General features: G+C 43.6%; 1 protein-coding gene across 2 annotated transcripts in view; it reads right to left on the reverse strand.

The window, feature by feature from the left end:
• MTHFD1 (methylenetetrahydrofolate dehydrogenase, cyclohydrolase and formyltetrahydrofolate synthetase 1) overlaps window positions 1-24,661 on the reverse strand; it is a 75,347-nt gene that overhangs the window by 13,405 nt on the left and 37,281 nt on the right. For both annotated transcript variants that reach the window (XM_050799246.1, XM_050799247.1), the window contains exons 9-22: window positions 22,724-22,848; window positions 21,515-21,612; window positions 21,150-21,323; window positions 19,685-19,821; window positions 16,611-16,657; window positions 15,076-15,183; window positions 14,854-14,928; window positions 11,085-11,187; window positions 7,258-7,334; window positions 6,185-6,325; window positions 5,001-5,069; window positions 4,596-4,707; window positions 4,360-4,499; window positions 2,022-2,063 (exon numbers count right to left, since the gene is read on the reverse strand). In XM_050799246.1, coding sequence (XP_050655203.1) covers window positions 2,022-2,063; window positions 4,360-4,499; window positions 4,596-4,707; window positions 5,001-5,069; window positions 6,185-6,325; window positions 7,258-7,334; window positions 11,085-11,187; window positions 14,854-14,928; window positions 15,076-15,183; window positions 16,611-16,657; window positions 19,685-19,821; window positions 21,150-21,323; window positions 21,515-21,612; window positions 22,724-22,848 — 1,448 coding nt within the window. The remainder of the gene's footprint in view (window positions 1-2,021; window positions 2,064-4,359; window positions 4,500-4,595; window positions 4,708-5,000; window positions 5,070-6,184; window positions 6,326-7,257; window positions 7,335-11,084; window positions 11,188-14,853; window positions 14,929-15,075; window positions 15,184-16,610; window positions 16,658-19,684; window positions 19,822-21,149; window positions 21,324-21,514; window positions 21,613-22,723; window positions 22,849-24,661) is intronic.

A 24,661-nucleotide genomic window follows, 5' to 3' on the forward strand; every position in this document is an offset into this window, starting at 1 on the left:
GTCAGGAGATCGAGACCATCCTGGCTAACATGGTGAAGCCCCGTCTCTAATAAAAATACAAAAAAATTAGCCGGACGTGGTGGCAGACACCTGTAGTCCCAGCTACTTGGGAGGCTGAGGCAGGAGAATGGTGTGAACCCGGGAGGCGGAGCTTGCAGTGAGCCGAGATGGCGCCACTGCACTCCAGTCTGGGTGACACAGCGAGACTCCATCTCAAAAAACAAACAAACAAACAAACAAAAAAACCAAGTACTACAAACTAAAGGGAAGCCATTAAGGAAATGTACCTTTAAGTATGTTTACTGCAGCCCTGCTTGTAGCATTGGAAAATTATAAACATAAACCTCCTCCAAGGGGGACTGGGCCAATGAATTACAATACATACACTCAATGAATATTTATCATGCAGATGTTATGAAAGTGAGACCCATCTGTGTTAACATGGAACCTGTCCAAGACGTACTAAAGGTGCAAAACCATGGAGAGCTTAATTATTCCATTTTAGGACAAACAAAAATACATGCGTATAATTCATGATAATTTTTTAAATGTTGAGACATATGCTCTGAACTGTTAAGGGGACTCAACTCACATATATTATATTCTTGTAATGTTTGTTTATTATTTTTTACAAAGGGTATATTACTATTGTAGGCTTAACAATACATTAAATATTTTAAAAATAAAAGAGTCTTATAAAAATACATATACTGAATCATGAGCAAAACCCAGCAGTAATATTTGTGGATACCAAAAAAGCAGAAATGGGTAGGATAAAAGGTGGAAAACAACTGATTCATTATAAATGATTTATGCTTTTTTTCCTTTAATAATTGAAAACTGAGATTATGATTTATTTGAGCTTCTAAAGAACACTGCTAATTCTTTACATGAAAACCAATTAATATGTAAGGCTGATCAAGAACAGTTTTAAATAAGCAGAATTTCTTAAATGAAGACACCAGCTGGGCCAGCTAGGGGCAGTCACTGTAATTAGACACAGGAAAGGCTGTGGGGTGGCAGGAGGGCCAGAACTGTGAATTCCCCTCCTACGCGTGAATCAGACAAATGACCATAAAAGGCAAACCATAACTCAGATGACAGGCAGACTCAAGGTACCAGCAATTTTTTTCTAGCCAGTTTTGAAATACTTCATTTGGGGCCTGAACACTGACCCTGTATTGCTTGATAATTTAAAAGCCTTCCAAAAAGGCAGAAAAATTGAATTAGCAGTGACAGCAGGTGACCTTGCCACCTTATACGATGGCCTGTCTCTCCTGTAACCACCCCAAACTGGCTTCAGAGATGTTTCTTTGATGGTAAATGACATAAATATGAAAAGGTTTGAGCTCACAGTTGTTCTCTAGCTTCCTGTTTGATGCTATAAATATCCAGGAAGCTTTGTCTAGAAAAACCACCAGAATCCTGTCCATGTATCTTGGCCCTTTAATATCGATTTAAATCTGGAGAGGAGAAGCCATTTCAAAAAAGGTCTCTACTTGTTTCTGATCTGAATGGCATTTGGAACTTACCCAGCCAATGCAGGGAAGACAATGGAAGGGAACTGCTATTAGTCTAGGACAGGGTTTCTCAGCCTCACACTCCTGACATTTGAGCTGGATAACGTTGTAGGGGGCTATCCTGTGCATTAAAGGATGTTTAGCCAGCATCCCTGTTTCTACCCACTAGATCCTAGTAGCACTCCTCACCTCCAGTTGTAATAATAAAAAAAGTCTCTAGACATTGCCAAATGTCCCCGGGGTCAAAATCAGCTGTTGAGCAGCAACCACTGGTCTAGGGCAGTGGCTTATTGACACCCTATGTAGGACAATTCTGTTTTGTGAGGCCATCTTCCCTATCTACTCATTTAATGTAACTACTCAGCACACTGCAGGCCTTTTGGCACCCTGCACCCTGGGTCACAGCAATAACCCATTCATTTCCACACGGGCCAGGTGGAGAAATGCTGATTCAAAGTGTGGTGCTTTCTAGGACACGTGATGAGAAATAACTGAGGTTACCTCCTCTATGTAAGCCTTGGGAAGAGGCAGTCCAGCAGTGACCTGGAAGGAAAAGAAACAGAGTCAGAGGCATTTCCTATTTAAATCTCCTAGCTTAAAACGGTGCTTGTCATGTGTTAAAGGCAAGAGGCTGCAATGCTTGCAGACTGTACAGTAGTATAAGATTATTTCCTGCCCTAAGGACTTAGGGCATGTGACCAATCACACAGCACAGAACAAAAACGACTGCTTTGAGCAGCGTGGAAGACCTCTATGACCTGAATTAAGCAGGTGAGAAGGACCGGATCGATGGTGGGAGAAGTGGAAAGGGGTGTACCCTAGGCAGATGCAGTGACTCATCGAGTGAAGGCCATAGCAGTGGGGTTGGGAATCAAGGGCAGTGTGGGGAAAGAGGAAGCGGTCGGGCCTGCGGAAGTCATCCTGGGATGTCTGTCGATGGAGCCTGTGATGAGCCCTGCTGTGGTTTCATGAGCTGGTCCACAATGCCAACCCAGCATTGGTGGAGCTGAACCATGGTGTAGGGTCAATACAAACAAGAGGGAAAACAATACAGAAGGATTTTCTTTCTCTTTTATAGAGTGTATCTAAAGGATGGAGATGTCTGGTGCCACCCTCCCCCTCAACGCCCCCCGGCCCCCAGTCTTGATCTATGCCATGGCTCAGCCCTGTTGCATCCACAGAATTGAGCAAGTGGGTGAAGGTGTCCATTTCATGGGCCCCACCATGGGCAGTGGATAGTGATTAGGAAGCTCCGTCCTCTCCCACTGCAGTGAGACCATGATGCTACAACTCCAGAAGGGGTCATGAGGAGGCAGAGCAAGAAGCAAGGACCTTACACGTAGCTTCCCGTCAGTAAAGGTAATGGGAGCAGGACGCCTACTCCCTTGACAGAGCCATATGTGCAAATGTTCCCCTCCATGCACAGCATTATAGGACATTATCCTGACTGTGAGGTCAGGAGGAAGCAAGGAAAGGAGGTGCGATGGTGTGAGGGTGAGTGAGGGGTGTAAGAGAGAGGAATGTTAGTTGTGACTGGGGAAAAAAAAGGGAGTCTATTCTGCGCTACTAGCAGAAAGGGGTGTGCTGGGTTGGGAGTGCCTTTGGCACTCAGGGATAATTAAGACTGGATGGGGTGCTGGGGTGGTTATGGCAGCATTCCCAGTGTGCTCTGGGGACCCAATCCTTTGAAGGGCTCCATGAGGTCAAAACTATTTCCATAAGATTCCATAACATCTTATGGCCCTTTTATTCTCATTATCATCCTCTCATTGAGCATATAATGGACTTTTCCAAATGTTATGAGACATGTGATGTCACAACAGATTAAGTGCTATCTTCAATTAAGCCGGACCCAGAGAAGATCTGAAAAATGGACAATGCCTAAATTTTGTTGGGAAAAGATAGTGCATTTTCATGTTTACAAAGTTATTTATGTTAACATGTAATTCAGTTTTAATTTCTAATGTGGTAAATATCAATAGCTATAACCCACATGAACAAAAGCTCTTTTAGGCCCTCAATAACTGTCAAGAGTGTAAAGAGGTTCTGAGGCCAAAACAGAGAACTGCTACATTAGAACAAACCCTGACCAAAAGAAATTTGATTTTTATCCTGTAGGTGAGGGAAGCCTTATTTCCTAAGTTACAATACAAGCTCCTGGTGGACAGGAATTTAATAGTTTTTCAAATGATTTCAGAAAACTAGCACCATGCCTTTTCATGTAGGACCTAAAGAAAAGGTGTTAAAATACTAGGATAAAAAGTAGAGTAGTAGGAATTTCTAAGCAGTAAGAATTCAGAGAAATACAAAATTCAGGCTGGAGGTGAGGATGAGCCAGTCTCCACCTGTTTCTCTGTTACCAGGGCAGCCCTGGGCAGATCTGTCATTCTCCTCTCCCCTGCTGCCTCCCTAGGGTGTGGAGGCCCTGTCCAGCATGAACTACTCAAGACGGGGCTGACCTCTGTCTCAGCTAACTGGTTTGGGTGGCTGGTTGCCAGTGTCACTATACAGAGGGATGCAGATTTAAAAAGAACAGTCTGAACGTAAAACAGTTTTTTGTGGGGCTAGCCAAGCACACGTCCTTGGAGGGGTTTAGATGTTGTCAGATGTCCTCCGAAAGGTAGGCAGCCAATTTTGGCCCTCTTAAAATGCTGAGCGCTGACAGTGCCTGTGAGTGATAAGGCAGCCAACACAAGGGCTGTCTGCCCATCCCTTGCTTTTGCTGCCTATTAATCACGAGGATAAAAGCAGCTCAATGAAGAAACAGGCAGAAGTCATCTAACTTCCTTTCGGCCGTCAGCACACTGCTGATAATCAGACACTTCAACCCACTGCTCACCGTGGGGCCGCCCCCGTGCATCTTGAGAGCTCTGACAGTGGCAACAAGCACCACCACGTGAGGGCGGAGGCCAGAATACCGGCATTTGATGTTAAAAAACTTTTCCATTCCAATGTCTGCTCCAAATCCCGCTTCCGTCACTGTAAGGAGGAAAGCAACAGTAAAAATGTCATCCCAATTCCCCTGATGTTAAAAGAAATATACAGTCTATTCACTGGTTTTGCAAAAACACTAACCTACAAACCCTTCTGGTCCAACAAGCTTCAGTGCGATCCGGTCTGCAAGGATGGAGGAATTGCCGTGTGCGATGTTGGCAAACGGGCCAGCATGGACAAACACTGGAGTGCCCTGTGGAAACCAGGACACCGTGAGTTGAGTTGCCAATCCTGCTTCAAAGTGGGATCATACACTCAAGAATATGGAATTGATTTAGAATCAGAAGGAAAAATACTTCCCAGAGGGAAAATACAAAGTCATCTCTTTTATTTTAGTAACCTCCCAGTCACAGGTGTGAGGAAGAATGAGAAGAAAGAGATGAGCAAGTGGAGAAGGTCTCGACTACCCAGGTTAAGTGTGCTTTATAACCACTCTGCTCTGACTGTCCAAAACCAATTCAAGAAGGCAGGAGTCACTCTGCTCACCTCCAATGTCTGCATGAGATTGGGCTTGATTGCATCCTTCATAAGCACTGTCAATGCACCACTCACCCCCTACGAAACAAATGTGTGCAGCATGAACTCCCACCAGCAAAAAAACCCAACCTTCTGAAACCAATATTTGACATTCTAGGCTTACCCATGTTAGCCATCTTGGACCAACTGATACTTTCACCTGAATCAGACCATTCATGGTTTCTTTCTGGATATGCTAGGAAGTTGCCAATTATTTATTTATTTATTTTTTGAGACACAGTCTCGCTCTGTTGCCCAGGCTGGAGTGCAGTGGCGCAATCTCGACTCACTGCAAGCTCTGCCTCCTGGGTTCATGCCATTCTCCTGCCTCAGTCTCTCAAGTAGCTGGGACTACAGGCACCCGCCACCACGCCCAGCTAATTTTTTTGTATTTTTAGTAGAGACAGGGTTTCACTGTGTTAGCCAGGATGGTCTCGATCTCCTGACCTTGTGATCCACCCGCCTCGGCCTCCCAAAGTGCTGGGATTGCAGGCGTGAGCCACTGCGCCCAGCCAAAGTTGCCAGATAGAATAAAAATGACATTCACATGTAATTTCTGGAAAAACATGTGACTCTGGAAACAAGCATCTTTATCAAGCTCTGCTGCTGACTGATGTGAGAAATCCATTCTAGACTCGGTTAAAGCATGGCAATGCTTGTTCCTAGAGTACTCAGTTATTTGTAACTCTGGTATCTGGGCAGACATTTCTATAAATACCAAACTCAATATGTGTCTTCCAAAGCTGAAACTGCAATATTACGCAAGAGTTCAATACCAACTTTTAACATCAGGTCACTCTATTAAGCCATCAAAGTGTAGCTGAACTAACTAGCAACAAAGATAAAGCAATGGTACTCTTGATGTTCTCTGCAAATTGAAGTCATACGCCCACTTTTAGAGATGCCCACAGGATGAAGATGTTACTCAAATCACCTGGACTTGTGATCTATTAGTAAAGCATACCACCTATTATTCACTCTGATGTACTTTTTAAACATTTCATAATTATCTTGCAATTAGCAAAATAGGATTAAACTGATGAGTTAATTGTAATGTCTTAAGTACAGCATTAAATTCTGTTATTAATAACTGCTGAAAGACCCTAGGACAACAGATACAGATGTCGCCAAGCCTGGCATGCCTGGGTACCCACCAGATCTTCGGCACTGACAGGCTCCCCTTTCTTACTGGATGCCACCACCATTTTTCCCAGTCTCTCTCTCATGTCTTCTAGAGAAGTGGTGAGAGCCAGCACAGCCATAATTTCACTGGCCACAGAGATATCAAACTGGGCCTGTGGGCAGGGAAAAGAAGCACTAGCAAAAACTGTGTGTTAAACCAGAAGTGTGAATTGCAAGTGATCCTTTTTTACATCTGAGGCTTAAACAAATAGCTTAAAAGGATAGAATAACAGAATACTACCCAAAATATTTAATGAACATAATCTTCTAATAGCAAAAAATATTAATTAATTATTCCAAGACCCTGAGTTGTCAATTTTTTTTTTTTTTAAGACAGAGTCTCATTCTGTCGTCCAGGCTGGAGTACAGTGGCACAATCTCGGCTCAATGCAACGTCCACCTCCCGGGTTGAGGCAATTCTCGCACCTCAGCCTCCCAAGTAGCTGGGATTACAGGCACGTGCCACCATGCCCAGCTAATTTTTGTATTTTTTTAGTAGAGACGGGGTTTGGCTAGACTGATCTCGAACTCCTGACCTCAAGTGATACGCCCGCCTCGGCCTCCCAAAGTGCTGGGATTATAGGCGTGAGCCACCACACCCAGCCCTGAGTTGTCAATTTTTTTAAATAAATGTTACAGTAGGACCAAAAAGCTATGATTTTATCATGGCCGCTTATAATCATGTGCTTATTGTTTTCTTCATATACAAGGGAACAATATGGTACCTCTTAAACCAAGGAGATATACAGTGAAATGGCTACAAAAAAGAAGCAATTTTAATCAATTTCTATGCAAGGATATTCACTTGGGGCTCTCCACCTCCAGGAAGAAATGCTGGGGGAAAAACACACAGGTGACACATGGGATTTATTGCAAAAGCTGTCAGGAGTGCTCAATGCCACACACCTACTCACTTCCATTTTAAAAGGGAGAAGGCAGAACAACACCTGGCAGTATCAATCGTATGAGAGAGGATGGAGGAGGAGAGAAGCAGCAAGATCTAGTGCCTCCGAACTAATCTCCTTGGAAAGGGACAAATTGTTACCGTCCGTGTGTGACCCTTCTCCGTTGGAGCCTGTCCAATCGTGATCTTCCTCAGGAATCTATCATTGGTATCCAACACTATAGCAGACAGGCAAAATATAGAACGATTTTGAGTAAAAGGACCACAAAGTTAAAGGAAGCAGCAGAGTTTTAAAGCAATAAGTCTAATTGCATGATTGTCTATCAATATTTGATCTCAAAATGGATGGCAAAGCTAGAATATGTGTTAAAGTTAAGAAATGATGTTCATATACCATAAATACACAGGAGTTATTTTTAAAGCAAAGGAATGTGGAGTGGCTTGGTTTTATTCCATCTAGAGAATTCAAACAGTTAACTAGAAATCTGGAATCTATTTTAAAGCCTATTCCACATATAAGAAAAACAGAGCAGTCTACATTTTTTCAAAAGACTGAGGTTTGTGTTGTTCTGTGGGATGATGACTCATTGACTTTCCACCACCGTAAGAAACACAGGAGCCATCAAATCAGGGCAAGTGCAAATATCTTTTGAAACATGGTGGGTGCCAGTCCTGGTCTGGAAATTTAGGAAACATAGCACACTTAACAGAGATAATTTCTATTCTGATGACAGAATATCTATCCAATTGTATAACCACGAAAAACATGGCAAAGATCAAGCAACTAACCAACTAACGACTTCCCAGGACTAACTACTGTTAACATTTTAGTGTACCCTCAGTTCTGGTTTTTTGTATGTGTAGTGTAATAGGAAATATATTTGACCTTTGCCATGGGTTCCTGACACAAGGCTCATAGAGCTCTTGGAATTCCAAGGGTGATAGGAGTGTCTTATTATTCATTACAAACTTCTTTTGATCACACCTGAGTTTATGGTAATAAGTGACTTATGGTAGGTCTCCTAGACAGCCTCAGGAAAGGACTGGTCACCAAAAAGAACAGATGATTAGAGGACTGGAACTTTCAGTCCCACCCACCAACCTCTGGGTAAGGTATTAGGGGTGTATATTACTCTTGAACAGGCCGGGCGTGGTGGCTCACGCCTATAATCCCAGCACTTTGGGAGGACAAGGTGGGCAGATCACCTGAGGTCAAGAGTTTGAGACCAGCCTGACCAACATGGAGAAACCCTGTCTCTACCAAAAATACAAAATTAGCCGGGCATGGTGGCAAATGCCTGTTAATCCCAGCTACTCAGGAGGCTGAGGCAGGAGAATCGCTTGAACCTGGGAAGCAGAGGTTGCGGTGAGCTGAGATCACTCCATCGCACTCCAGCCTGGGCAACAAGAACGAGACTCTGTCTCAAAAAAAAAAAAAAAAAAAAATCCTGAACAACATTTGATGAGCCTCTGGGCTGGTGAACACATCCAGGTGCTGGGAGAGTGATGCACCCTATGCTTCTCTTCCATCTGGTTGTTTCTGAGCTGTATCCTTTATAATAAACCATAAACACAAGTGAAATGCTTCTCTGAGTTCTGTGAACCATTCTAGGAAATGAACCTGAGCAGGGGATTGTGGGGACCCTCCAGTTCATAACCAGTTGATCAGAAGCACAGGTGACAACCTGGATTTGCGATTCATGTGTGAAGTGGGGCAGTCTTGTAGGACTAAGCCCTTTACCTATAGGATCTGCTCCAGACAGTTAGTATCAGAATTGAGTTAAATCATAGGATACTCAGTCAATATCCACTGGAGAAGTGAAAGTTGAATTGTTGTGGAAGAGAAAAACTACCCATCTGGTGTCAGAAGTGAGGTACTGAGCGTACTATGAGTATGGAGAGGAAACAGGAGTTGCCATTTCAGTATCAAATGCCAAACAATATCAAAGAAACACAAAATGAAATTGATCCATATTCCTATTAATAACATCATTGTTGATGGCTGAATATGTTTTAGAACAGAGTTTTTCATCTTAGAGATTGGTGAAGAAGTGTGAGGATGTGAGAAGCTCACAGAGTACAAATTTGCCTATATATTTTGTGGGTTTTTTTTCCTTTCAAGATGTTTTCTATTTCAAAATTAAAATAATTTCAGGCCGGGCGCGGTGGCTCAAGCCTGTAATCCCAGCACTTTGGGAGGCCGAGGCGGGTGGATCACGAGGTCAGGAGATCGAGACCATCCTGGCTAACATGGTGAAACCCCGTCTCTACTAAAAATACAAAAAAAAACTAGCCGGGCGTGGTGGCGGGCGCCTGTAGTCCCAGCTACTCAGAGGCTGAGGCAGGAGAATGGCGTGAACCTGGGAGGCGGAGCTTGCAGTGAGCCGAGATCGCGCCACTGCACTCCAGCCTGGGTGACACAGCGCGAGACTCCGTCTCAAAAAAAATAATAATAATAATAATTTCAAACTAAAACACACACACACACACACACACTGAACAAAAAAACCCAGTTCATACTCTAAATGAGTCAAGGAGGAGAAGCATTTTTAAGACACTTGATAACATGCCAAATTATTTTCCATAAAGACTATCATAATTTCATACCAAAAGCAGTGTCTTATATAGCAATCAGACACACACACACGCCCCACTCTTACTGTAATGCGTTGTTAGAGCCAACCCTTATTTTTCAAAAGAAAAAAATATTAGGTTTCATGTAACTAATATTTCTGTAAAAAATAGCCAGTCAATAGGTATGACTGCCTCTAGTTTCTTAGAAAACATGAATGAGACACGGAGCAAAAGAAAAGTAAATCGGATACTAAATCTTCAAAATGGACTTTTAGCTTATTCCTTATAAAATATTATACCATTTGTCTAAAGCTATTGAAGCAAAGGCAGAGAAATTCCTGTGTGGTTTTAGACGTTGAGAGTGTCATCTAAAAAATGCCATTAGCTAGCAACAGTTATTGAGTCAAGGAAAATCACAAAAACGGTCAATAAATTGGCCTTCAGCTGCATTCTGCATGAGGGGATGAAGATTCCTTCTCAATAGTGATACAGAATAGAAAGCTGCACTGTTGATGCAAAGTAAAATCTAAGCTACACTAGTTGTGCATTGAGAAAAGTAACATATGGCAGTGAAGCCAGGCAACCTACTTACTAAATTGGTAAGTAATTAAACCTTGAAGGCTACCTAATATAAGAGAATTTAATAAAATGAGGTAAAAAAATGATTAGGTAGGCCGGGTGCAGTGGCTCATGCCTGTAATCCCAGCACTTTGGGAGACCGAGGCGGGCAAATCACAAGGTCAAGTGATTGAGACCATCCTGGCTAACACAGTGAAACCCCGTTTCTACTAAAAATACAAAAAATTAGCCAGGCGTGGTGGCAGGCGCCTGTAGTCCCAGCTACTCGGGAGGCTGAGGCAAGAGAATGGTTTGAACCTGGGAGGTGGAGTTTGCAGTGAGCCGAGATTGTGCCCAGCCTGGGCAACAGAGGGAGACTCTGTCCCAAAAAAAAAAAAAAAAAAAAAAATTAGGTAAGCTAGAGAACTACAGAAAAAATCAAGTCATTTATGCCACACAAGAGTTCTAAGAATAAAGGTCACACATGATTCAAGAAGTGATTAAACATAATTTCTCTACTTCATGACACCAAAACTTTTTGCATAAAATTAAAGTTGTAAAATGTTAGTTTTGGTTTAACTACCCTAATTTCAGTCAACACTGAATAGCCAGCAAAATGTTCGACCAATCCAATGAAGAGAGATTTGATGACAGCTAATAAGGAGAGATACTGAGAGGTGGCAAGAAAAAGAAATAATGTCACCATCTTAGTCATGCCTTCGCTGGTAAAATACCAACATGGAAGCTTCTGAGCCTCACATTTTAACAACTATTCTGGAGGGTGTGGGGTGTGCAATATAGTCAAAACAAACGGGATTTGTATACTGCTCTGGTACCTCTTTGCCAAGTTATGGTTTCTGGATCAATGTCCAATCTTGCAAATCTGTTTATCTCTTCATCTGTCAGTGTGGTAGGGTCAGTCTTTTCAATGCCTAGTCTCTGAAAGGGTAGGAAAATGAAAACATAAAATAAGACAAATAGAAGCACAATAAATGTAAAACAAAAATTTTGATCTCTAGCTCTAAATGGGATCCCCTCTAGGAAATGCAAACCATCTTGAATTCAGAAGGAAAAACTGAAAGCTGGGGGTTATTTCCCACTGTCAACCTAAAAAAAGACATTACAAAAAATTATCTCCAAGTAGGTTGAGTTTATTCAGGAATGAGAGATGAGGATTATAACTTGGGATGCCACAAATATGCCTAGTGAGGGAAGGGAAGCTTTTACTAGCAATGAAGGCGAGCTATGGCTGGGTGTGGTGGTTCACGCCTGTAATCCCAGCACTTTGGGAGGCCGAGATGGGCAGATCACCTGAGGTCAGGAGTTCGAGATCAGCCTGGCCAACATGGTGAAACCCCGTCTCTACTAAAAAATACACAAATTAGCTGGGCATGGTGGTGGGTGACTGTAATCCCAGCTACTTGGGAGGCTGAGGCAGGAGAACTGCTTGAACCCAGGAGGTAGAGGTTGCAGTAAGCCGAGATCATGCCACTGCACTCCAGCCTGGGTGAGACTCCATCTCAAAAAAAAAAAAAAAAAAAAAAAAGGAGAGAGACCTTCACGTAGTCTGCTTAGAAACAAAGTTCAGGTCGAGGCTACAGTGAGCCATGATTGTGCCACTGCACTACAGCCTGGGTGAAAGAGCAAGACCCTGTCTCAAATAAAAAATAAAATAAAAAATACAGAATTCATCACTCCCAGAAGCTCAAAGCAGAGTTGTCAATTCATTGGTGCAGCTGCCGTTACTGCGAAAGCATCCTTTCAAGAGCATCTTATCTGAATTACTCCCATCCTAAAGAATGTCTAGTGGTAAGTCTTGTCATGGAAACATAAGTATACATTTGAAACATGCAAGCTGTGCAAAGCAGGAGATGTGTGAAGGATGTGAAGGGATTTCTTGTGGGGTTTTATGAAGTCATTGGAAACAATTTTTGCTTTCTTTTTGAGACGAGGTCTCATTCTGTCACTTAGGCTAGATTATAGTGACCCAATTATAGCTCACTGCAACCTTGAACTTTTGGGTTCAAGGGATGCTCCTGCCTTAGCCTCCCGAGTAGCTGGGTGTAACTACAGGTGCATGCCACCACGCCTGGCTCATTTTTAAAACTTTTTGTAGAGACGAGGTTTTGCTTCATTGCTCAGGCTGGTCTCGAACTCCTGGGCTCAAGTCATCCTCCTGCCTTGGCCTCCCAAAGTGCTGGGATTACAGGCCTTGCAAACAGTTCTTATCACAGACGTGTAAGTGTGAGCCTCCTCTTTTTCGTGTCTTCCCAGCCCTGTTTTTTCTGGGTCTGACAAAAGTGATTTTATCCCAATATCTGCAAATTCACATTACTCACACACGTACAAAGGTATTATTAACATGTTTGTCCCTATAACTGAGCAACAGATTTCCCTAAGCCTAGACCTAAATAATCACAGTATCATAGTGACCAAGAAGTGTTGTAAAACACAAGTCCAATTTTTTTTTTTTTGAGACAGAGTCTAGCTCTGTCACCCAGGCTGGAGTGCAGTGGGGCATCCTCAACTCACTGCAACCTCCGCCTCCCGGGTTCAAGCGATTCTCCTGCGTCAGTCTCTTGAATAGCTGGGACTACAGGCATGCAGCTGCACGCCCAGCTAATTTTGTATTTTTAGTAGAGACGGGGTTCCTCCATGTTGGTCAAGCTGGTCTCAAACTCCTGACCTCAGGTGATCCGCTTGCCTCGGCTTCCCAAAGTGCTGGGATTACAGGTGTGAGCTACCATGCCCAGCCTCCTCATCTCTTAAAAAAAAAAAAAAAAGAAAAGAAAAGAAAAGAAAAGAAAAAAGCTGGGCTCAGTGGTTCATGCATGTAATCCTAGCACTTTGGTACGTCAAGGTGGGCAGATCGCTTGAGCCAGGAGCTTGAGACCAGCCTGGGCAACATGGCAAAACCCGGTCTCTACACAATATATAAAAATCTCGGCATGGTGGTACCTGGCTGTAGTCTCAGCTACCTAGTTGGCTGAGGTGGGAGAATCACTTGAGTCCTGGAGGTTGAGGCTGTAGTGAGATGTGATTGCACCACTGCAATACAGCCTGGGTGACAGAGTAAAACCTTGCTCATGCCTGTAATCCCAGCACTTTGGGGGGCCAAGGCAGGTGGATCACCTGAGGTCAGGAGTTCAAGACCAGCCTGGCCAACATGGTGAAACCCTGTCTCTGCTAAACATACCAAAATTAGCTGGGCATGGTGGCAGGTACCCGTAACCCCAGCTATTCAGGAGGCTGAGGTAGGAGAACTGCTTGAACCTGGGAGGTGGAGGTTGCAGTGAGCTGAGATCACGCCATTGCACTCCAGCCTGGGAGACAGAGTGAGACTCTGTCTTAAACAAACAAACAAACAAACAAAACCAATACCTTTTTGAAAAATTAAAAAACAGAAAACAAAAACAAAAAATCCCTTGTGGCCAGACGTGGTGGCTCACGCCAGTAATCCTAATACTTTGGGAGGCTGAGGCAGGACCATCGCTTGAAACCAGGAGTTTGAGACCAGCCTGGGCAACATGGTGAGACAAGGTCTCTACAAAAAATAAAGTAAAAAATTAGCCAGGTGTGGTGGTGTGTGCATCTATAGTCCCAGGTACTCAGGAGGCTAAGGTGAGAGGATTGCTTGAACCTGGAAGGTGGAAGCTTTAGTGAGCTGTTATTGTGCCTCTGCACTCCAGCCTGGGTGACAGAGAGACCCTGTCTCAAAAAAGAAAACAAAAAACAAAACAAAACACCTCTCTTTTGCTATTCCTTTATGGTCATACCCTCGCTTCATCCATACCCTTAGCATCTATTGATCTGTTCCCTAGCACTATAATTTTCTCTTATTGAGAATATCATACAAATGGAGTCATGCAATATGCAAGCTTTTGAGACTGGCTTCTTTCGCCCAGCATAAATTCATCCAAGTTGTTGCTTGTATCAATAGCTCATTTATTTTTATTGTATGGATGTACCAGTTTGTTTATTTATTCATCCATTGAAAGACATTTAGATTAGTCCCAGTTTTGGGAAATTATTAATAGAGCTGCTAAAAACATTAATGTACAGATTTTTATGTGAACAGAGATTTATTTTGGGTGAGATTTCTGGGTCAGGTGGTATGGTGTATGCTAACTGCATATTTGTTACAGAAATTCAAATAACATATAGATATAACCACGCTTTTAACTGTTTAACACAGACCCTTATCTATTCAGGGGAAGGCAAGTATTATTTTACAGACGAGTAAACAGAGAAACAAGTCATTTAACAAATTTGCTTAAGGTCCCAATGATGCAAACTCCAAAGGCTGCTACGCTGCCACAGTGGCATCCTGACTCTTGTTCATGTTATAAAGGAAGTGTCGTTTTTTTCTGAGCTGAGGGCAGGTTGTCAGTGTTCTATTTATTCCACACTAGCCACTTCTAATCTATAGATAAATGAGAAATAACCTCTACCATCAATCTTTGCTATGTATCACGACTTTAAGACTATGATTACTGATGTAACTTCATCTAAAATAGGCTACTCCAAGAAGACTTTTATGTCCTAATCAATGATCAGATTCCAGATTCCACACAATATAAAAAATGTGGAAGAAAAAAAGCTTACCTTTAACCTTCGGATTTGGATATCAGAGAACTTTCTCACTCCATTTACTGATGGCACCAAACGATTAAAGAGAGCCTTAAAGAAAAGAAAGGGGCTTTAAAATGAGAGGAACCCCATTGCCTTGCTACCTGCATCCTCAGCACCCAAGAGACCAACACTAATTCAGATGGTTCAATACTTTCAAAAGTGTTCAATGGGATTCATGGGGCTTTGGCATCCTACCTTGTCTGTCTGGGTCAGTTCATGAAATATCCGAGCATCAATGGCCGCAGCAACGAGGTTATTAGCTGCAGTGATGGCATGGATGTCACCTGTGAGATGGAGATTAAACTACAAAAGAACAGAAGCCACATTAGTCTCCCAGCTGCTCTGTATCTTTCCAACTTTCATTCTATTGCAAAGCTCAATCCCTATTTTAAAGCCAATGGAATACTGAAGGCAGCCCAGCTAGTGGACGAACACCCAATACAGGGAGTTCTTGAAAACATAAATGACTGGCTGGGCATGGTGGCTCACAACTATAATATCAGCACTTTGGGAGGCTGAGGTGGGCAGATCACTTGAGGCCAGAAGTTCAAGACTACCCTGGGCAACATGGTGAAACCCCATCTCTACTAAAAACATAAAAATTAGCCAAGTGTGGTGGTGCGCACCTGTAATCCCAGCCACCTGGATGGCTGAGACAGGAGAACCTGGGAGGCGGAGGTTGCAGTGACCCAAGATCACACCACTGCACTCCAGCCTGGGCCACAGAGGGAGACTTTGTCTCAAAAAAAAGAAAACATAGGCCGGGCGCGGTGGCTCAAGCCTGTAATCCCAGCACTTTGGGAGGCCGAGGCGGGTGTGGATCACGAGGTCCTGGGCCACAGAGGGAATGGCGTGAACCCAGGAGGCAGAGCTTGCAGACTTTGTCTCAAAAAAAAAAAAAAAAAAAAAGAAAACATAAATGACCAATTATCTGTCTGCAGAAGAATCTCCTCCCAAATACAGAACTTGCAGCTTTTCCAAAATGAGATGTCCAGAGACCACAAATACCATACCACTGGGATCAATAGCAACACTGGGTTACTGAGGACACACCTTGAAACAGCGAGGAGAAGTGCACGGGAGCAGCACCAACTCTATGTCTATGCACTGTTCCTATTTCTGCTGTTACATAAATGAATTCTGAATTCGCTATGTATTGGTGCTTCCCAATACCATGCTTCATTTGGTGATTTGCTTATAATGATCATTCCCACTGAAAGCCAAAGTTTGAAACCAAGCTGTATCACAAGTCTACAAATAAAGTTGTTTTCCCCCTAGGTGTTGCTTCTGCTGGGAAACAAGTCATTTGTCCACTAAGAGCTCTACAAAAAAGGCTAATTTCCAGAGAGAAAAAGCTATAATAAAGAATCTAGGCTGGGCATGGTAGCTCATGCCTGTAATCCCAGCACTTTGGGAGGCCGAGGCAGGCGGATCACGAGGTCAGGAGTTCAAGATTAGCGTGGCCAACACGGTGAAACTCCGTCTCTACTAAAAATACAAAATTAGCTGGGCGTGGTGGTGTGCCTGTAATCCCAGCTACTCCGGAGGCTGACGCAGAATTGCTTGAACCTGGGAGGCAGAGGTTGCAGTGAGCCGAGATCGTGCCATTGCACTCCAGCTCTGGGCAACAGAGCAAGACTCCGTCTTGGGGAAAAAAAGGCATCTAATTCAGCCAAAGAGAAAAAAGAAAAAAAAAGGATCTAATTCAGCCAAATCCCAAAATACTTTACCTCTTCCATAGGAATGACCTGGGAGTAACCTCCTCCTGCAGCGCCACCTAGGGGACAGGTCAAGGGTAGGGACTCAGTTAAGCATCCTTCTCCAATGACAGAAATCAAATAAATGCAAATGCATTATTGCAACTACTAAGCACATTTATTTATTTACCTTTTACAATCATTTGGACAGTTTTGATCAAGTGTTTTCTAATACTAAGTAGTTTCTCAATTGAAATTTGAGTTTAAATGACAAAACCATGAACAAATATATACCTACTCATTATCTTTAGAAATAGGTTCCTTGTGATTATCGGCATGTGTTAAAACACCCAGCTGACAGTTACATAAAGGCAAACCTGTTCAATTTCCTACTCTCATAAAGTTTCTTTGGCTTTTAAAACAGAAATATTTAAAGTACATACACCTAACACAAAGACTGCAATTTTTCCTAAATAGAGATATATTTCCTAAATAGATATAAATAGATTAGGCTGTTAGAAAGCAGCCTGATTGCTAGATTTATACTTGGATTACAGGTTGAGTATCCCTTATTTAAAATGCCTGGATTTTGGTTTTGGATTTGGGTTTTTGTTTTTCAGATGTTGGAATATTTGCATCATAATGATCCAGCATCCCAAATCCACGACTTAAAATCTGAAATGATCCAATGAGCATATCCTTTGAGCATCGTGTCAGCACTCAAAAAGTTTAGAATTCTGGAGCCTTTCAGATTTCAGGTTTCTAGATTTCTGATGCTCAATCTGTATCAGCCAAAAGTCAGTTAAAGATGTCCAGGACACCAAGTATGGCTGCTCATGCCTGTAATCCTAGCCTGGGAGATCAAGGCTGCAGTGAGTTATGATCATGCCACTGCATTCCAGCCTGAGCTGGGACTCCAGACAGAACAAGACCGTGTCTCAAAAATGTCCAGGTTACCACGTTATCAGTGCAATAAATGTAAATCAGATATATATATATATTTTTAGACAGTCTCATACTGTCTCACAGGCTGGAGGGTAATGGGTTGGGATTACAGGCACGTACCACCATGCCCAGCTAATTTTTGTGTTTTTAATAGAGATGGGATTTGCCATGTTGGCCTGGCTGGTCTCGAACTCCTGGCCTCAAGTAATATACCTACCTTGCCCTCCCAAAGTGCTGGGATTTCAGGCATGAGCCACTTCACCCAGCCCAGAGATTTATTAATATGTATTTCATTTTTGTGAGGCAGAGACCGTGCAGTGAGGCAATTTGCAATAAGAGTAAAAGGAAAATAAAGAGTTCAATAAGCACAATAAGGAATAGCTCGTGCTGAAGTTGAAAGGGGGTTAAGACAAGCTCAAGAGCAGAACTAAGTGATTATATTTATAAAACAGGTGGAAGGGTGGGCTGGGAACGGTGGCTCACGCCTATAATCCCAGCATATTGGGAGGCCGAGGCGGGCAGATCATAAGGTCAGGAGTTCAAGACCAGCCTGGCCAACATAGTGAAACCCCATCTCTACTAAAAACACAAAAATTAGCCAGACATGGTGGCATGCACCTGTAGTCCCAACTACTCAGGAGGCTGAGGCAGGAGAATCGCTTGAAACCAGAAGGCGGAGGTTGTAGTGAGCCAAGATCATGCTACTGCACTCCAGTCTGGGCAAAAGAGCGAGACTCCATTGCCAAAAAAAAAAAAAAAAGGTGGAAGGGTGAAGGTGTACCCCGTGTCAACATTTGCAGTAATTGCTAAAACAAGCAAAATTTGATACCCTGTCACCAAGCAGAGAAAGCTAACTCTAAGAACCTATCATAATTAATAAAAATTATTTTAATTAAGATAGCAGCAGGCCGGGCGCGGTGGCTCAAGCCTGTAATCCCAGCACTTTGGGAGGCCGAGACGGGCGGATCACGAGGTCAGGAGATCGAGACCATCCTGGCTAACACGGTGAAACCCCGTCTCTACTAAAAAATACAAAAAACTAGCCGGGCGCGGTGGCGGGCGCCTGTAGTCCCAACTACTCGGGAGGCTGAGGCAGGAGAATGGCGTGAACCCGGGAGGCGGAGCTTGCAGTGAGCTGAGATCCGGCCACTGCACTCCAGCCTGGGCGGCAGAGCGAGACTCCTTCTCAAAAAAAAAAAAAAAAAAAAAAAAAAAAGATAGCAGCTTGGCATGGTGGCTCATGCCTATAGTCCTAGCAATTTGGAAGGCTGAGACAGGCAGATCACTTGAGGTTAGAAGTTCAAGACCAGCCTGGCCAAAATGGTGAAACCCCATCTCTAACAAAAATACAAAAATTAGCCAGGCATGGTCGTGCACACCTGTAATCCCAGCTACTTGGGAGGCTGTGGCAGAAGAATCTCTTGAATCCAGAAGGTGGAGAGGTTGCAGTGTGCCGAGATCGCAACCACTGCATTCCAACCTGGGCGACAGAGTGAGTGAGACCCTGTCTCAAAAAAAACAAAACAAAACAAAACACATGTTCGTAGTACCGCAGCAATAAAAATCTGAGGGTAAAGTATGAGTATGGTACTAGCTTAGAGCTTGAAATAGACATGGAAGAATCACTCTGGTACTTAATACAGGTGCCTTTGACCAAGCCACCTCTGAAGTCCCAGTTGCTGCTACTGTAAAATGGTGACAATACTATCTTGTACTGGATGATAAAATAAAATGCAAAAACTGGTCAGCACAATATCTGGCACAAAGCATATATTCAATAAGGGTAGGCTTTTCTTATTTTCAACAAAGTGAAACATCTGTGGGGTTTGTCATTGTCTCTAGAGTATCCGTAAGATGATCAGTAGCTATGATTACCTTTATTGTTACTGTGGCAGTGGACTATGAGGGTCAAATAAAAGCACCCCCAGCTACATATCACCCATCCCAGAGAATCCCTGTGCAGTGGCAAACAGTGACAGCAGGAGCTGGGGAGATCCAATGACAGCCTTCATCAAAAGCATAGTCACAGTGGTTTGTGAGAATGACATTTCTGGTGCTGAAATGAGTCGAAACCTCGTAAGTATCATAGGTCACGTGTGCCTGGGAGGACTGAAGGAGAAGCAGGTCCCCTGTCATCACCCACGGTCCAGTCTCACTAGTACCTTTTATTCCAAAGGTGGGACCCTGAGATGGCTGTCGCACACATGCAAAGACGTTCTGGTAGAGATGGGCACCAAGGGCTTGCACTAGCCCAATTGTAGTTGTGCTTTTCCCTTCTCCCAGAGGTGTTGGAGTTATTCTTCAAGACGAAAGCAAAAGAGAAAAAGTTTAAAGAATTAAGTGAAGTGTATCTGAATCACTAAGTCACACCTAGCAGACCCTAGAGAATGACTCGTAATCTAAAGATTAAGAAAAACAAAGTGATGCATAGCAGTGTATGCCTGTAGTCCCAGCTATATAGGAGGCTGAGGCAAGAGGATCACTTGAGCCCAGGAGTTCCAAGCTACAGTAAGCTATGACTGCACCACTGCACTCCAGCCTGGGCAACAGAGCAAAACTCCATCTCTTAAAGTAAAAAAAAGAAAGAAAAGACAAAGAAAAAGAAAGACAAAAGCCCTGAAAGACATCTTTTTCAAGAGTCTTAGTTGTAATTTCCAAAAACCTTTAAGAAAAAAAAATGATTCCTGTATTTTAGCTCTTCTTGCTGTAAGAAGCAAATATACTTTATCTTATAGAGACACAGCTATAATTTTAATTTCTCATTTTATATTCAGGCCAGGCGCAGTGGCTCACACCTGTAATCCCAGCACTTTGGAAGGCCGAGGTGGGTAGATCACCTGAGTTTGGGAATTTGAGACCAGCCTGACCAACATGGAGAAATCCCTGTCTCTACTAAAAATACAAAACTCGCCGGGCATGGTGGCGCACACTTGTAATCCCAGCTACTCAAAAACTAGCTTTTTAATATAACCTCAGTCCAGCAATAAAATGAGTGCTTACTAGATCCACTGAATTAATGAATTTGGGGTTCAAAAAGGTGATTCTGGCCGGGTGCGGTGGCTCACGCCTGTAATCCCAGCACTTTGGGAGGCCGAGGTGGGTGGATCACAAGGTCAGGAGTTCGAGACCAATCTGGCCAACATAGTGAAACACAGTCTCTACTAAAAATACAAAAATTAGCTGGGCGTGGTGGCTCACACCTGTAGCCCAGCTACTCAGGATGCTAAGGCAGGAGAATCGCTTGAACTCGGGAGACAGAAGTTGTGGTGAGCTGAGATCATGCCACTGCACTCCAGCCTGGGCAACAGAGCAAGACTCTATCTCAAAAACAACAACAGCAACAACAACAACAAAAGGTGATTCTATCTTAAGACCGGGTTTTAAGACCAAACTCTTCCACTTACCAGATGGATAACTTTGACCAATTTTCTCATCTATGATTATCATCTATTCTTACCTACCTCTCAGGATTGCTGTAAGGATCAAATGAGATCAAATATAGGTGAAAATGCTAAAATCAAATTAAAGGCACCTCTACATACATGTGCAAAGTGCAAATGCAACGCCTGGTATGAACGATCAGGACTGATAGGAAGATTTGGATGGCAACATGAATAAAAACCATACCCAGTCACCACCACGTATTTCCCATCAGGCCGGTGCCTCAGGCGCTCTAGTGCTGACAGCAGAACTTTGGCCTTTGTTTCACCATATAATTCTACCTCTTCAGACAGCAGACCAATTTCTCGAGCCAGCTTACCAATGGGCTTCAGTTTACAAGATCGTGATATATCAATGTCACTTTGGAAATATAGAAAATAGGTATTAATGTTTATCCACTGAGTTTAATTAATCCCACAGTAGTAACAAGCCCCCAACCCAACCCCAACCACCGATGGCGCCTTCAGAGGGAGCATATGTGCACCCACAGTATCTTTCAACTAAAAACGAACAATTCACAAAGTTTTAAATCAGTAAAATTTTATTTTTACCTTGGAACTGGTGTCTTGAGGTTAAGGTTGTTATACTCAATCATCCACTTTCCTGGCTTAAATTTCTCCAGGAAACGCTTGGCACTCTCTACTGTGCTCTAAACAAAATGAAATAAATGAAACTTAGAAGAGGTGGTTATTTTAATCCTCACCTCAGTTTCAGGCTCCAGGTCACTCCAGTTCAATCACAAAATGAACTGCTTCACACCCACTTATTACCATCCTTCCATCTGAGGTCAGAGTCAACAGGCACCTAACATGCTTTGGGGCTGCTTGCCTGGCCCCTGTCAGCTGGTGCATGTTAGAAAGGCAAAGCAGGCCAGGCGCAGTGGCTCACACCTGTAATCCCAGCACTTTGGAAGGCCGAGGTGGGTGGATCACCTGAGTTTGGGAGTTTGAGACCAGCCTGACCAACATGGAGAAATCCCCGTCTCTACTAAAAATACAAAACTTGCCGGGCATGGTGGCGCACACCTGTAATCCTAGCTACTCAGGAGGCTGAGGCAGGAGAATCAATTGAACCCGGGAGGCGGAAGTTGTGGTGAGCCGAGATCGCACCATTGCACTCCAGCTTGGGCAACAAGAGAAAAAATCCATCTCAAAAAAAAAAAAAAAAAAAAAGAGGCCGGGCGCGGTGGCTCACGCCTGTAATCCCAGCACTTTGGGAGGCCGAGGCGGGTGGATCACAAGGTCAGGAGATCGAGACCATCCCGGCTAACACGGTGAAACCCCGTCTCTACTAAAAATACAAAAAATTAGCCGGGTGCGGTGGCGGGCGCCTGTAGTCCCAGCTACTCGGGAGGCTGAGGCAGGAGAATGGCCTGAACCCAGGAGACGGAGCTTGCAGTGAGCCGAGATCGTGCCACTGCACTCCAGCCTGGGGGACAGAGCGAGACTCTGTCTCAAAAAAAAAAAGAAAAAAGAAAAAGAAAGGGAAGGCACACCAAAACAGACCTGGCCAAACCGGGGTTGCACTTTTCTTCTTTCAAAGTTATTATATTCCAAAAGAGATTGGAATTATGCCATCCCTACTTTCCTCTATTAATGTGCCTGATCTTACTTCTCTGTTCTTCCCTTCCCTTTTTCTCAATAAATTCACATCTTTACTTAACTTCTGAGTAGGTTTTTGACATTTCTACTTGGGGAGAAAGGCAGCCAAAACTCAATCAGCTTTTCAGAACTCTTATAGAAACTTTTATTCACAAGTACCTGCATGAGCATTGCAACCGTCATGGGCCCTACGCCGCCGGGAACAGGAGTGATGAAGCTCGCCCTCTCTTTGGCCTCGTCGTATGCCACATCACCCACAACTTTTCTCCCATTTGTTTTATCATCTGGCCAAGTGGGGAGAAATCAAAGCTAAGTCTCAGAATTAATCCTGGTGATCAGTTACGACAAAAACTCAGCAGAATTTTAGGGTGTGTAAGTCCCATCAGGCTCCAGTGCCTACTTAACTGAAAAGCTATGGAATGACAGATGCTTGCTATTTCTTAGGGAGAAAATTATTTTACCTGCAAACATTCCCAAGATGCATAAGTGGTTTTTCAGAACCTGGAGAATCCTTTTGTAGTCTCTCAGGTGACAAATAAAATATCAACTGTTTTTTATTCTTAAAACCAACTACCCAGTATATAATGAGCACCTTTTAAAATGTTAATTTGCCAAAGCCTACAAAGGAAATTTTTTGGGTGCACAAAGCTCCAACTCTGTCACAGCTGCCACATATCGTTTCTACAGCAACTGTCAGCATTTTGTGAGCTCCATGTGTGAGCTGGAGGAACAATTCGACATCCAATTCCAAAGACACAGCTACTTAAATGTATGCTAAAGGCAAAGAATATAATTACACTTCCCTTAAAAGGACACAAGAACAACTACAAATCTTACCAGCAGAGAATAGCTATTCAAGAGAACAAAACCCAGTGATGCATCATTGCTCACTCACACAAAGAACATCCTACACTTGGCTTCAGTGCACTTCCAGGAGGGGCTGGGGGCGGGCCTAGACCTTGAAGCAATAAGGCTCCCAGGCTGCATCTGGTAGTCGTAGCGACATCACCACTTCTCTCTGATCAGATCGCCACAACTGAGAAGAAGCTCCAAGGTGGAGGCAAGAAGCCAGAATTGCCGGGCGCGGTGGCTTAAGCCTGTAATCCCAGCACTTTGGGAGGCCGAGACGGGCGGATCACGAGGTCAGGAGATCGAGACCATCCTGGCTAACACGGTGAAACCCCGTCTCTACTAAAAAAAAATACAAAAAAAAACTAGCCGGGCGAGGTGGCGGGCGCTCCGTCTCAAAAAAAAAAAAAAAAAAAAAAAAGAAGCCAGAATTAAGAGATTAGCAGGCACTTTGGGAGGCCGAGGCAGGCAGATCACAAGGTCAGGAGATCGAGAGCATCCTGGCTAACACTGTGAAACCCCATCTCTACTAAAAATACAAAAAAATTAGCCGGGCGTGCTGGCGGGCGCCTGTAGTCCCAGCTACTCCGGAGGCCGAGGCAGGAGAATGGCGTGAACCCAGGGGGCGGAGCTTGCAGTGAGCAGGGATCACGCCACTGCACTCCAGCCTAGGTGACACAGCGAGACTCCGTCTCAAAAAAATAAATAAATAAATAAAAAGAGATTAGCTGTAGCATCAGCTCTTTTATTAAAAGTTAGGTCCAGGTGTGGTGGCTTACACCTGTAATGCCAGCACTTTGGGAGGCCAAGGTGGGTGGATCACCTGAGGTCAGGAGTTTGAGACCAGCCTGGTGAAACCTGTCTCTACTAAAAATATTTTTAAAAATCAGCTGGGGGTGGTGGCAGGCACCTGTAATCCCAGCTACTCAGAGGCTGAGGCAGGAGACTCAGGAGGCAGGAACCCAGGAGGCAGAGGTTGCAGTGAGCATTGCACTCCAGCCTGGGCAACAAGAGCAAAACTCCAGCTCAAAAAAAAAAAAAAAAAAAGTTAGTTCTGCAGCTCCTGTGGGCTCCATATTAATCTGAAGTCCAAAATGCAAAGAAGGCTTAACACTACCTATCACAAGTTTGCTGAGGGCAAAATGAGAAAATGTGTACATTACTGAAATTGAAAAAGCAACCTCCAAGCGCAAGAGTTTCTCTTTCCACCACAGATACGTAAGATATTTTTTATATGGAGTAAAAGGA

This window comes from Macaca thibetana, chromosome 7 (assembly GCF_024542745.1).
Source record: "Macaca thibetana thibetana isolate TM-01 chromosome 7, ASM2454274v1, whole genome shotgun sequence".
Taxonomy (NCBI): domain Eukaryota; kingdom Metazoa; phylum Chordata; class Mammalia; order Primates; family Cercopithecidae; genus Macaca; species Macaca thibetana.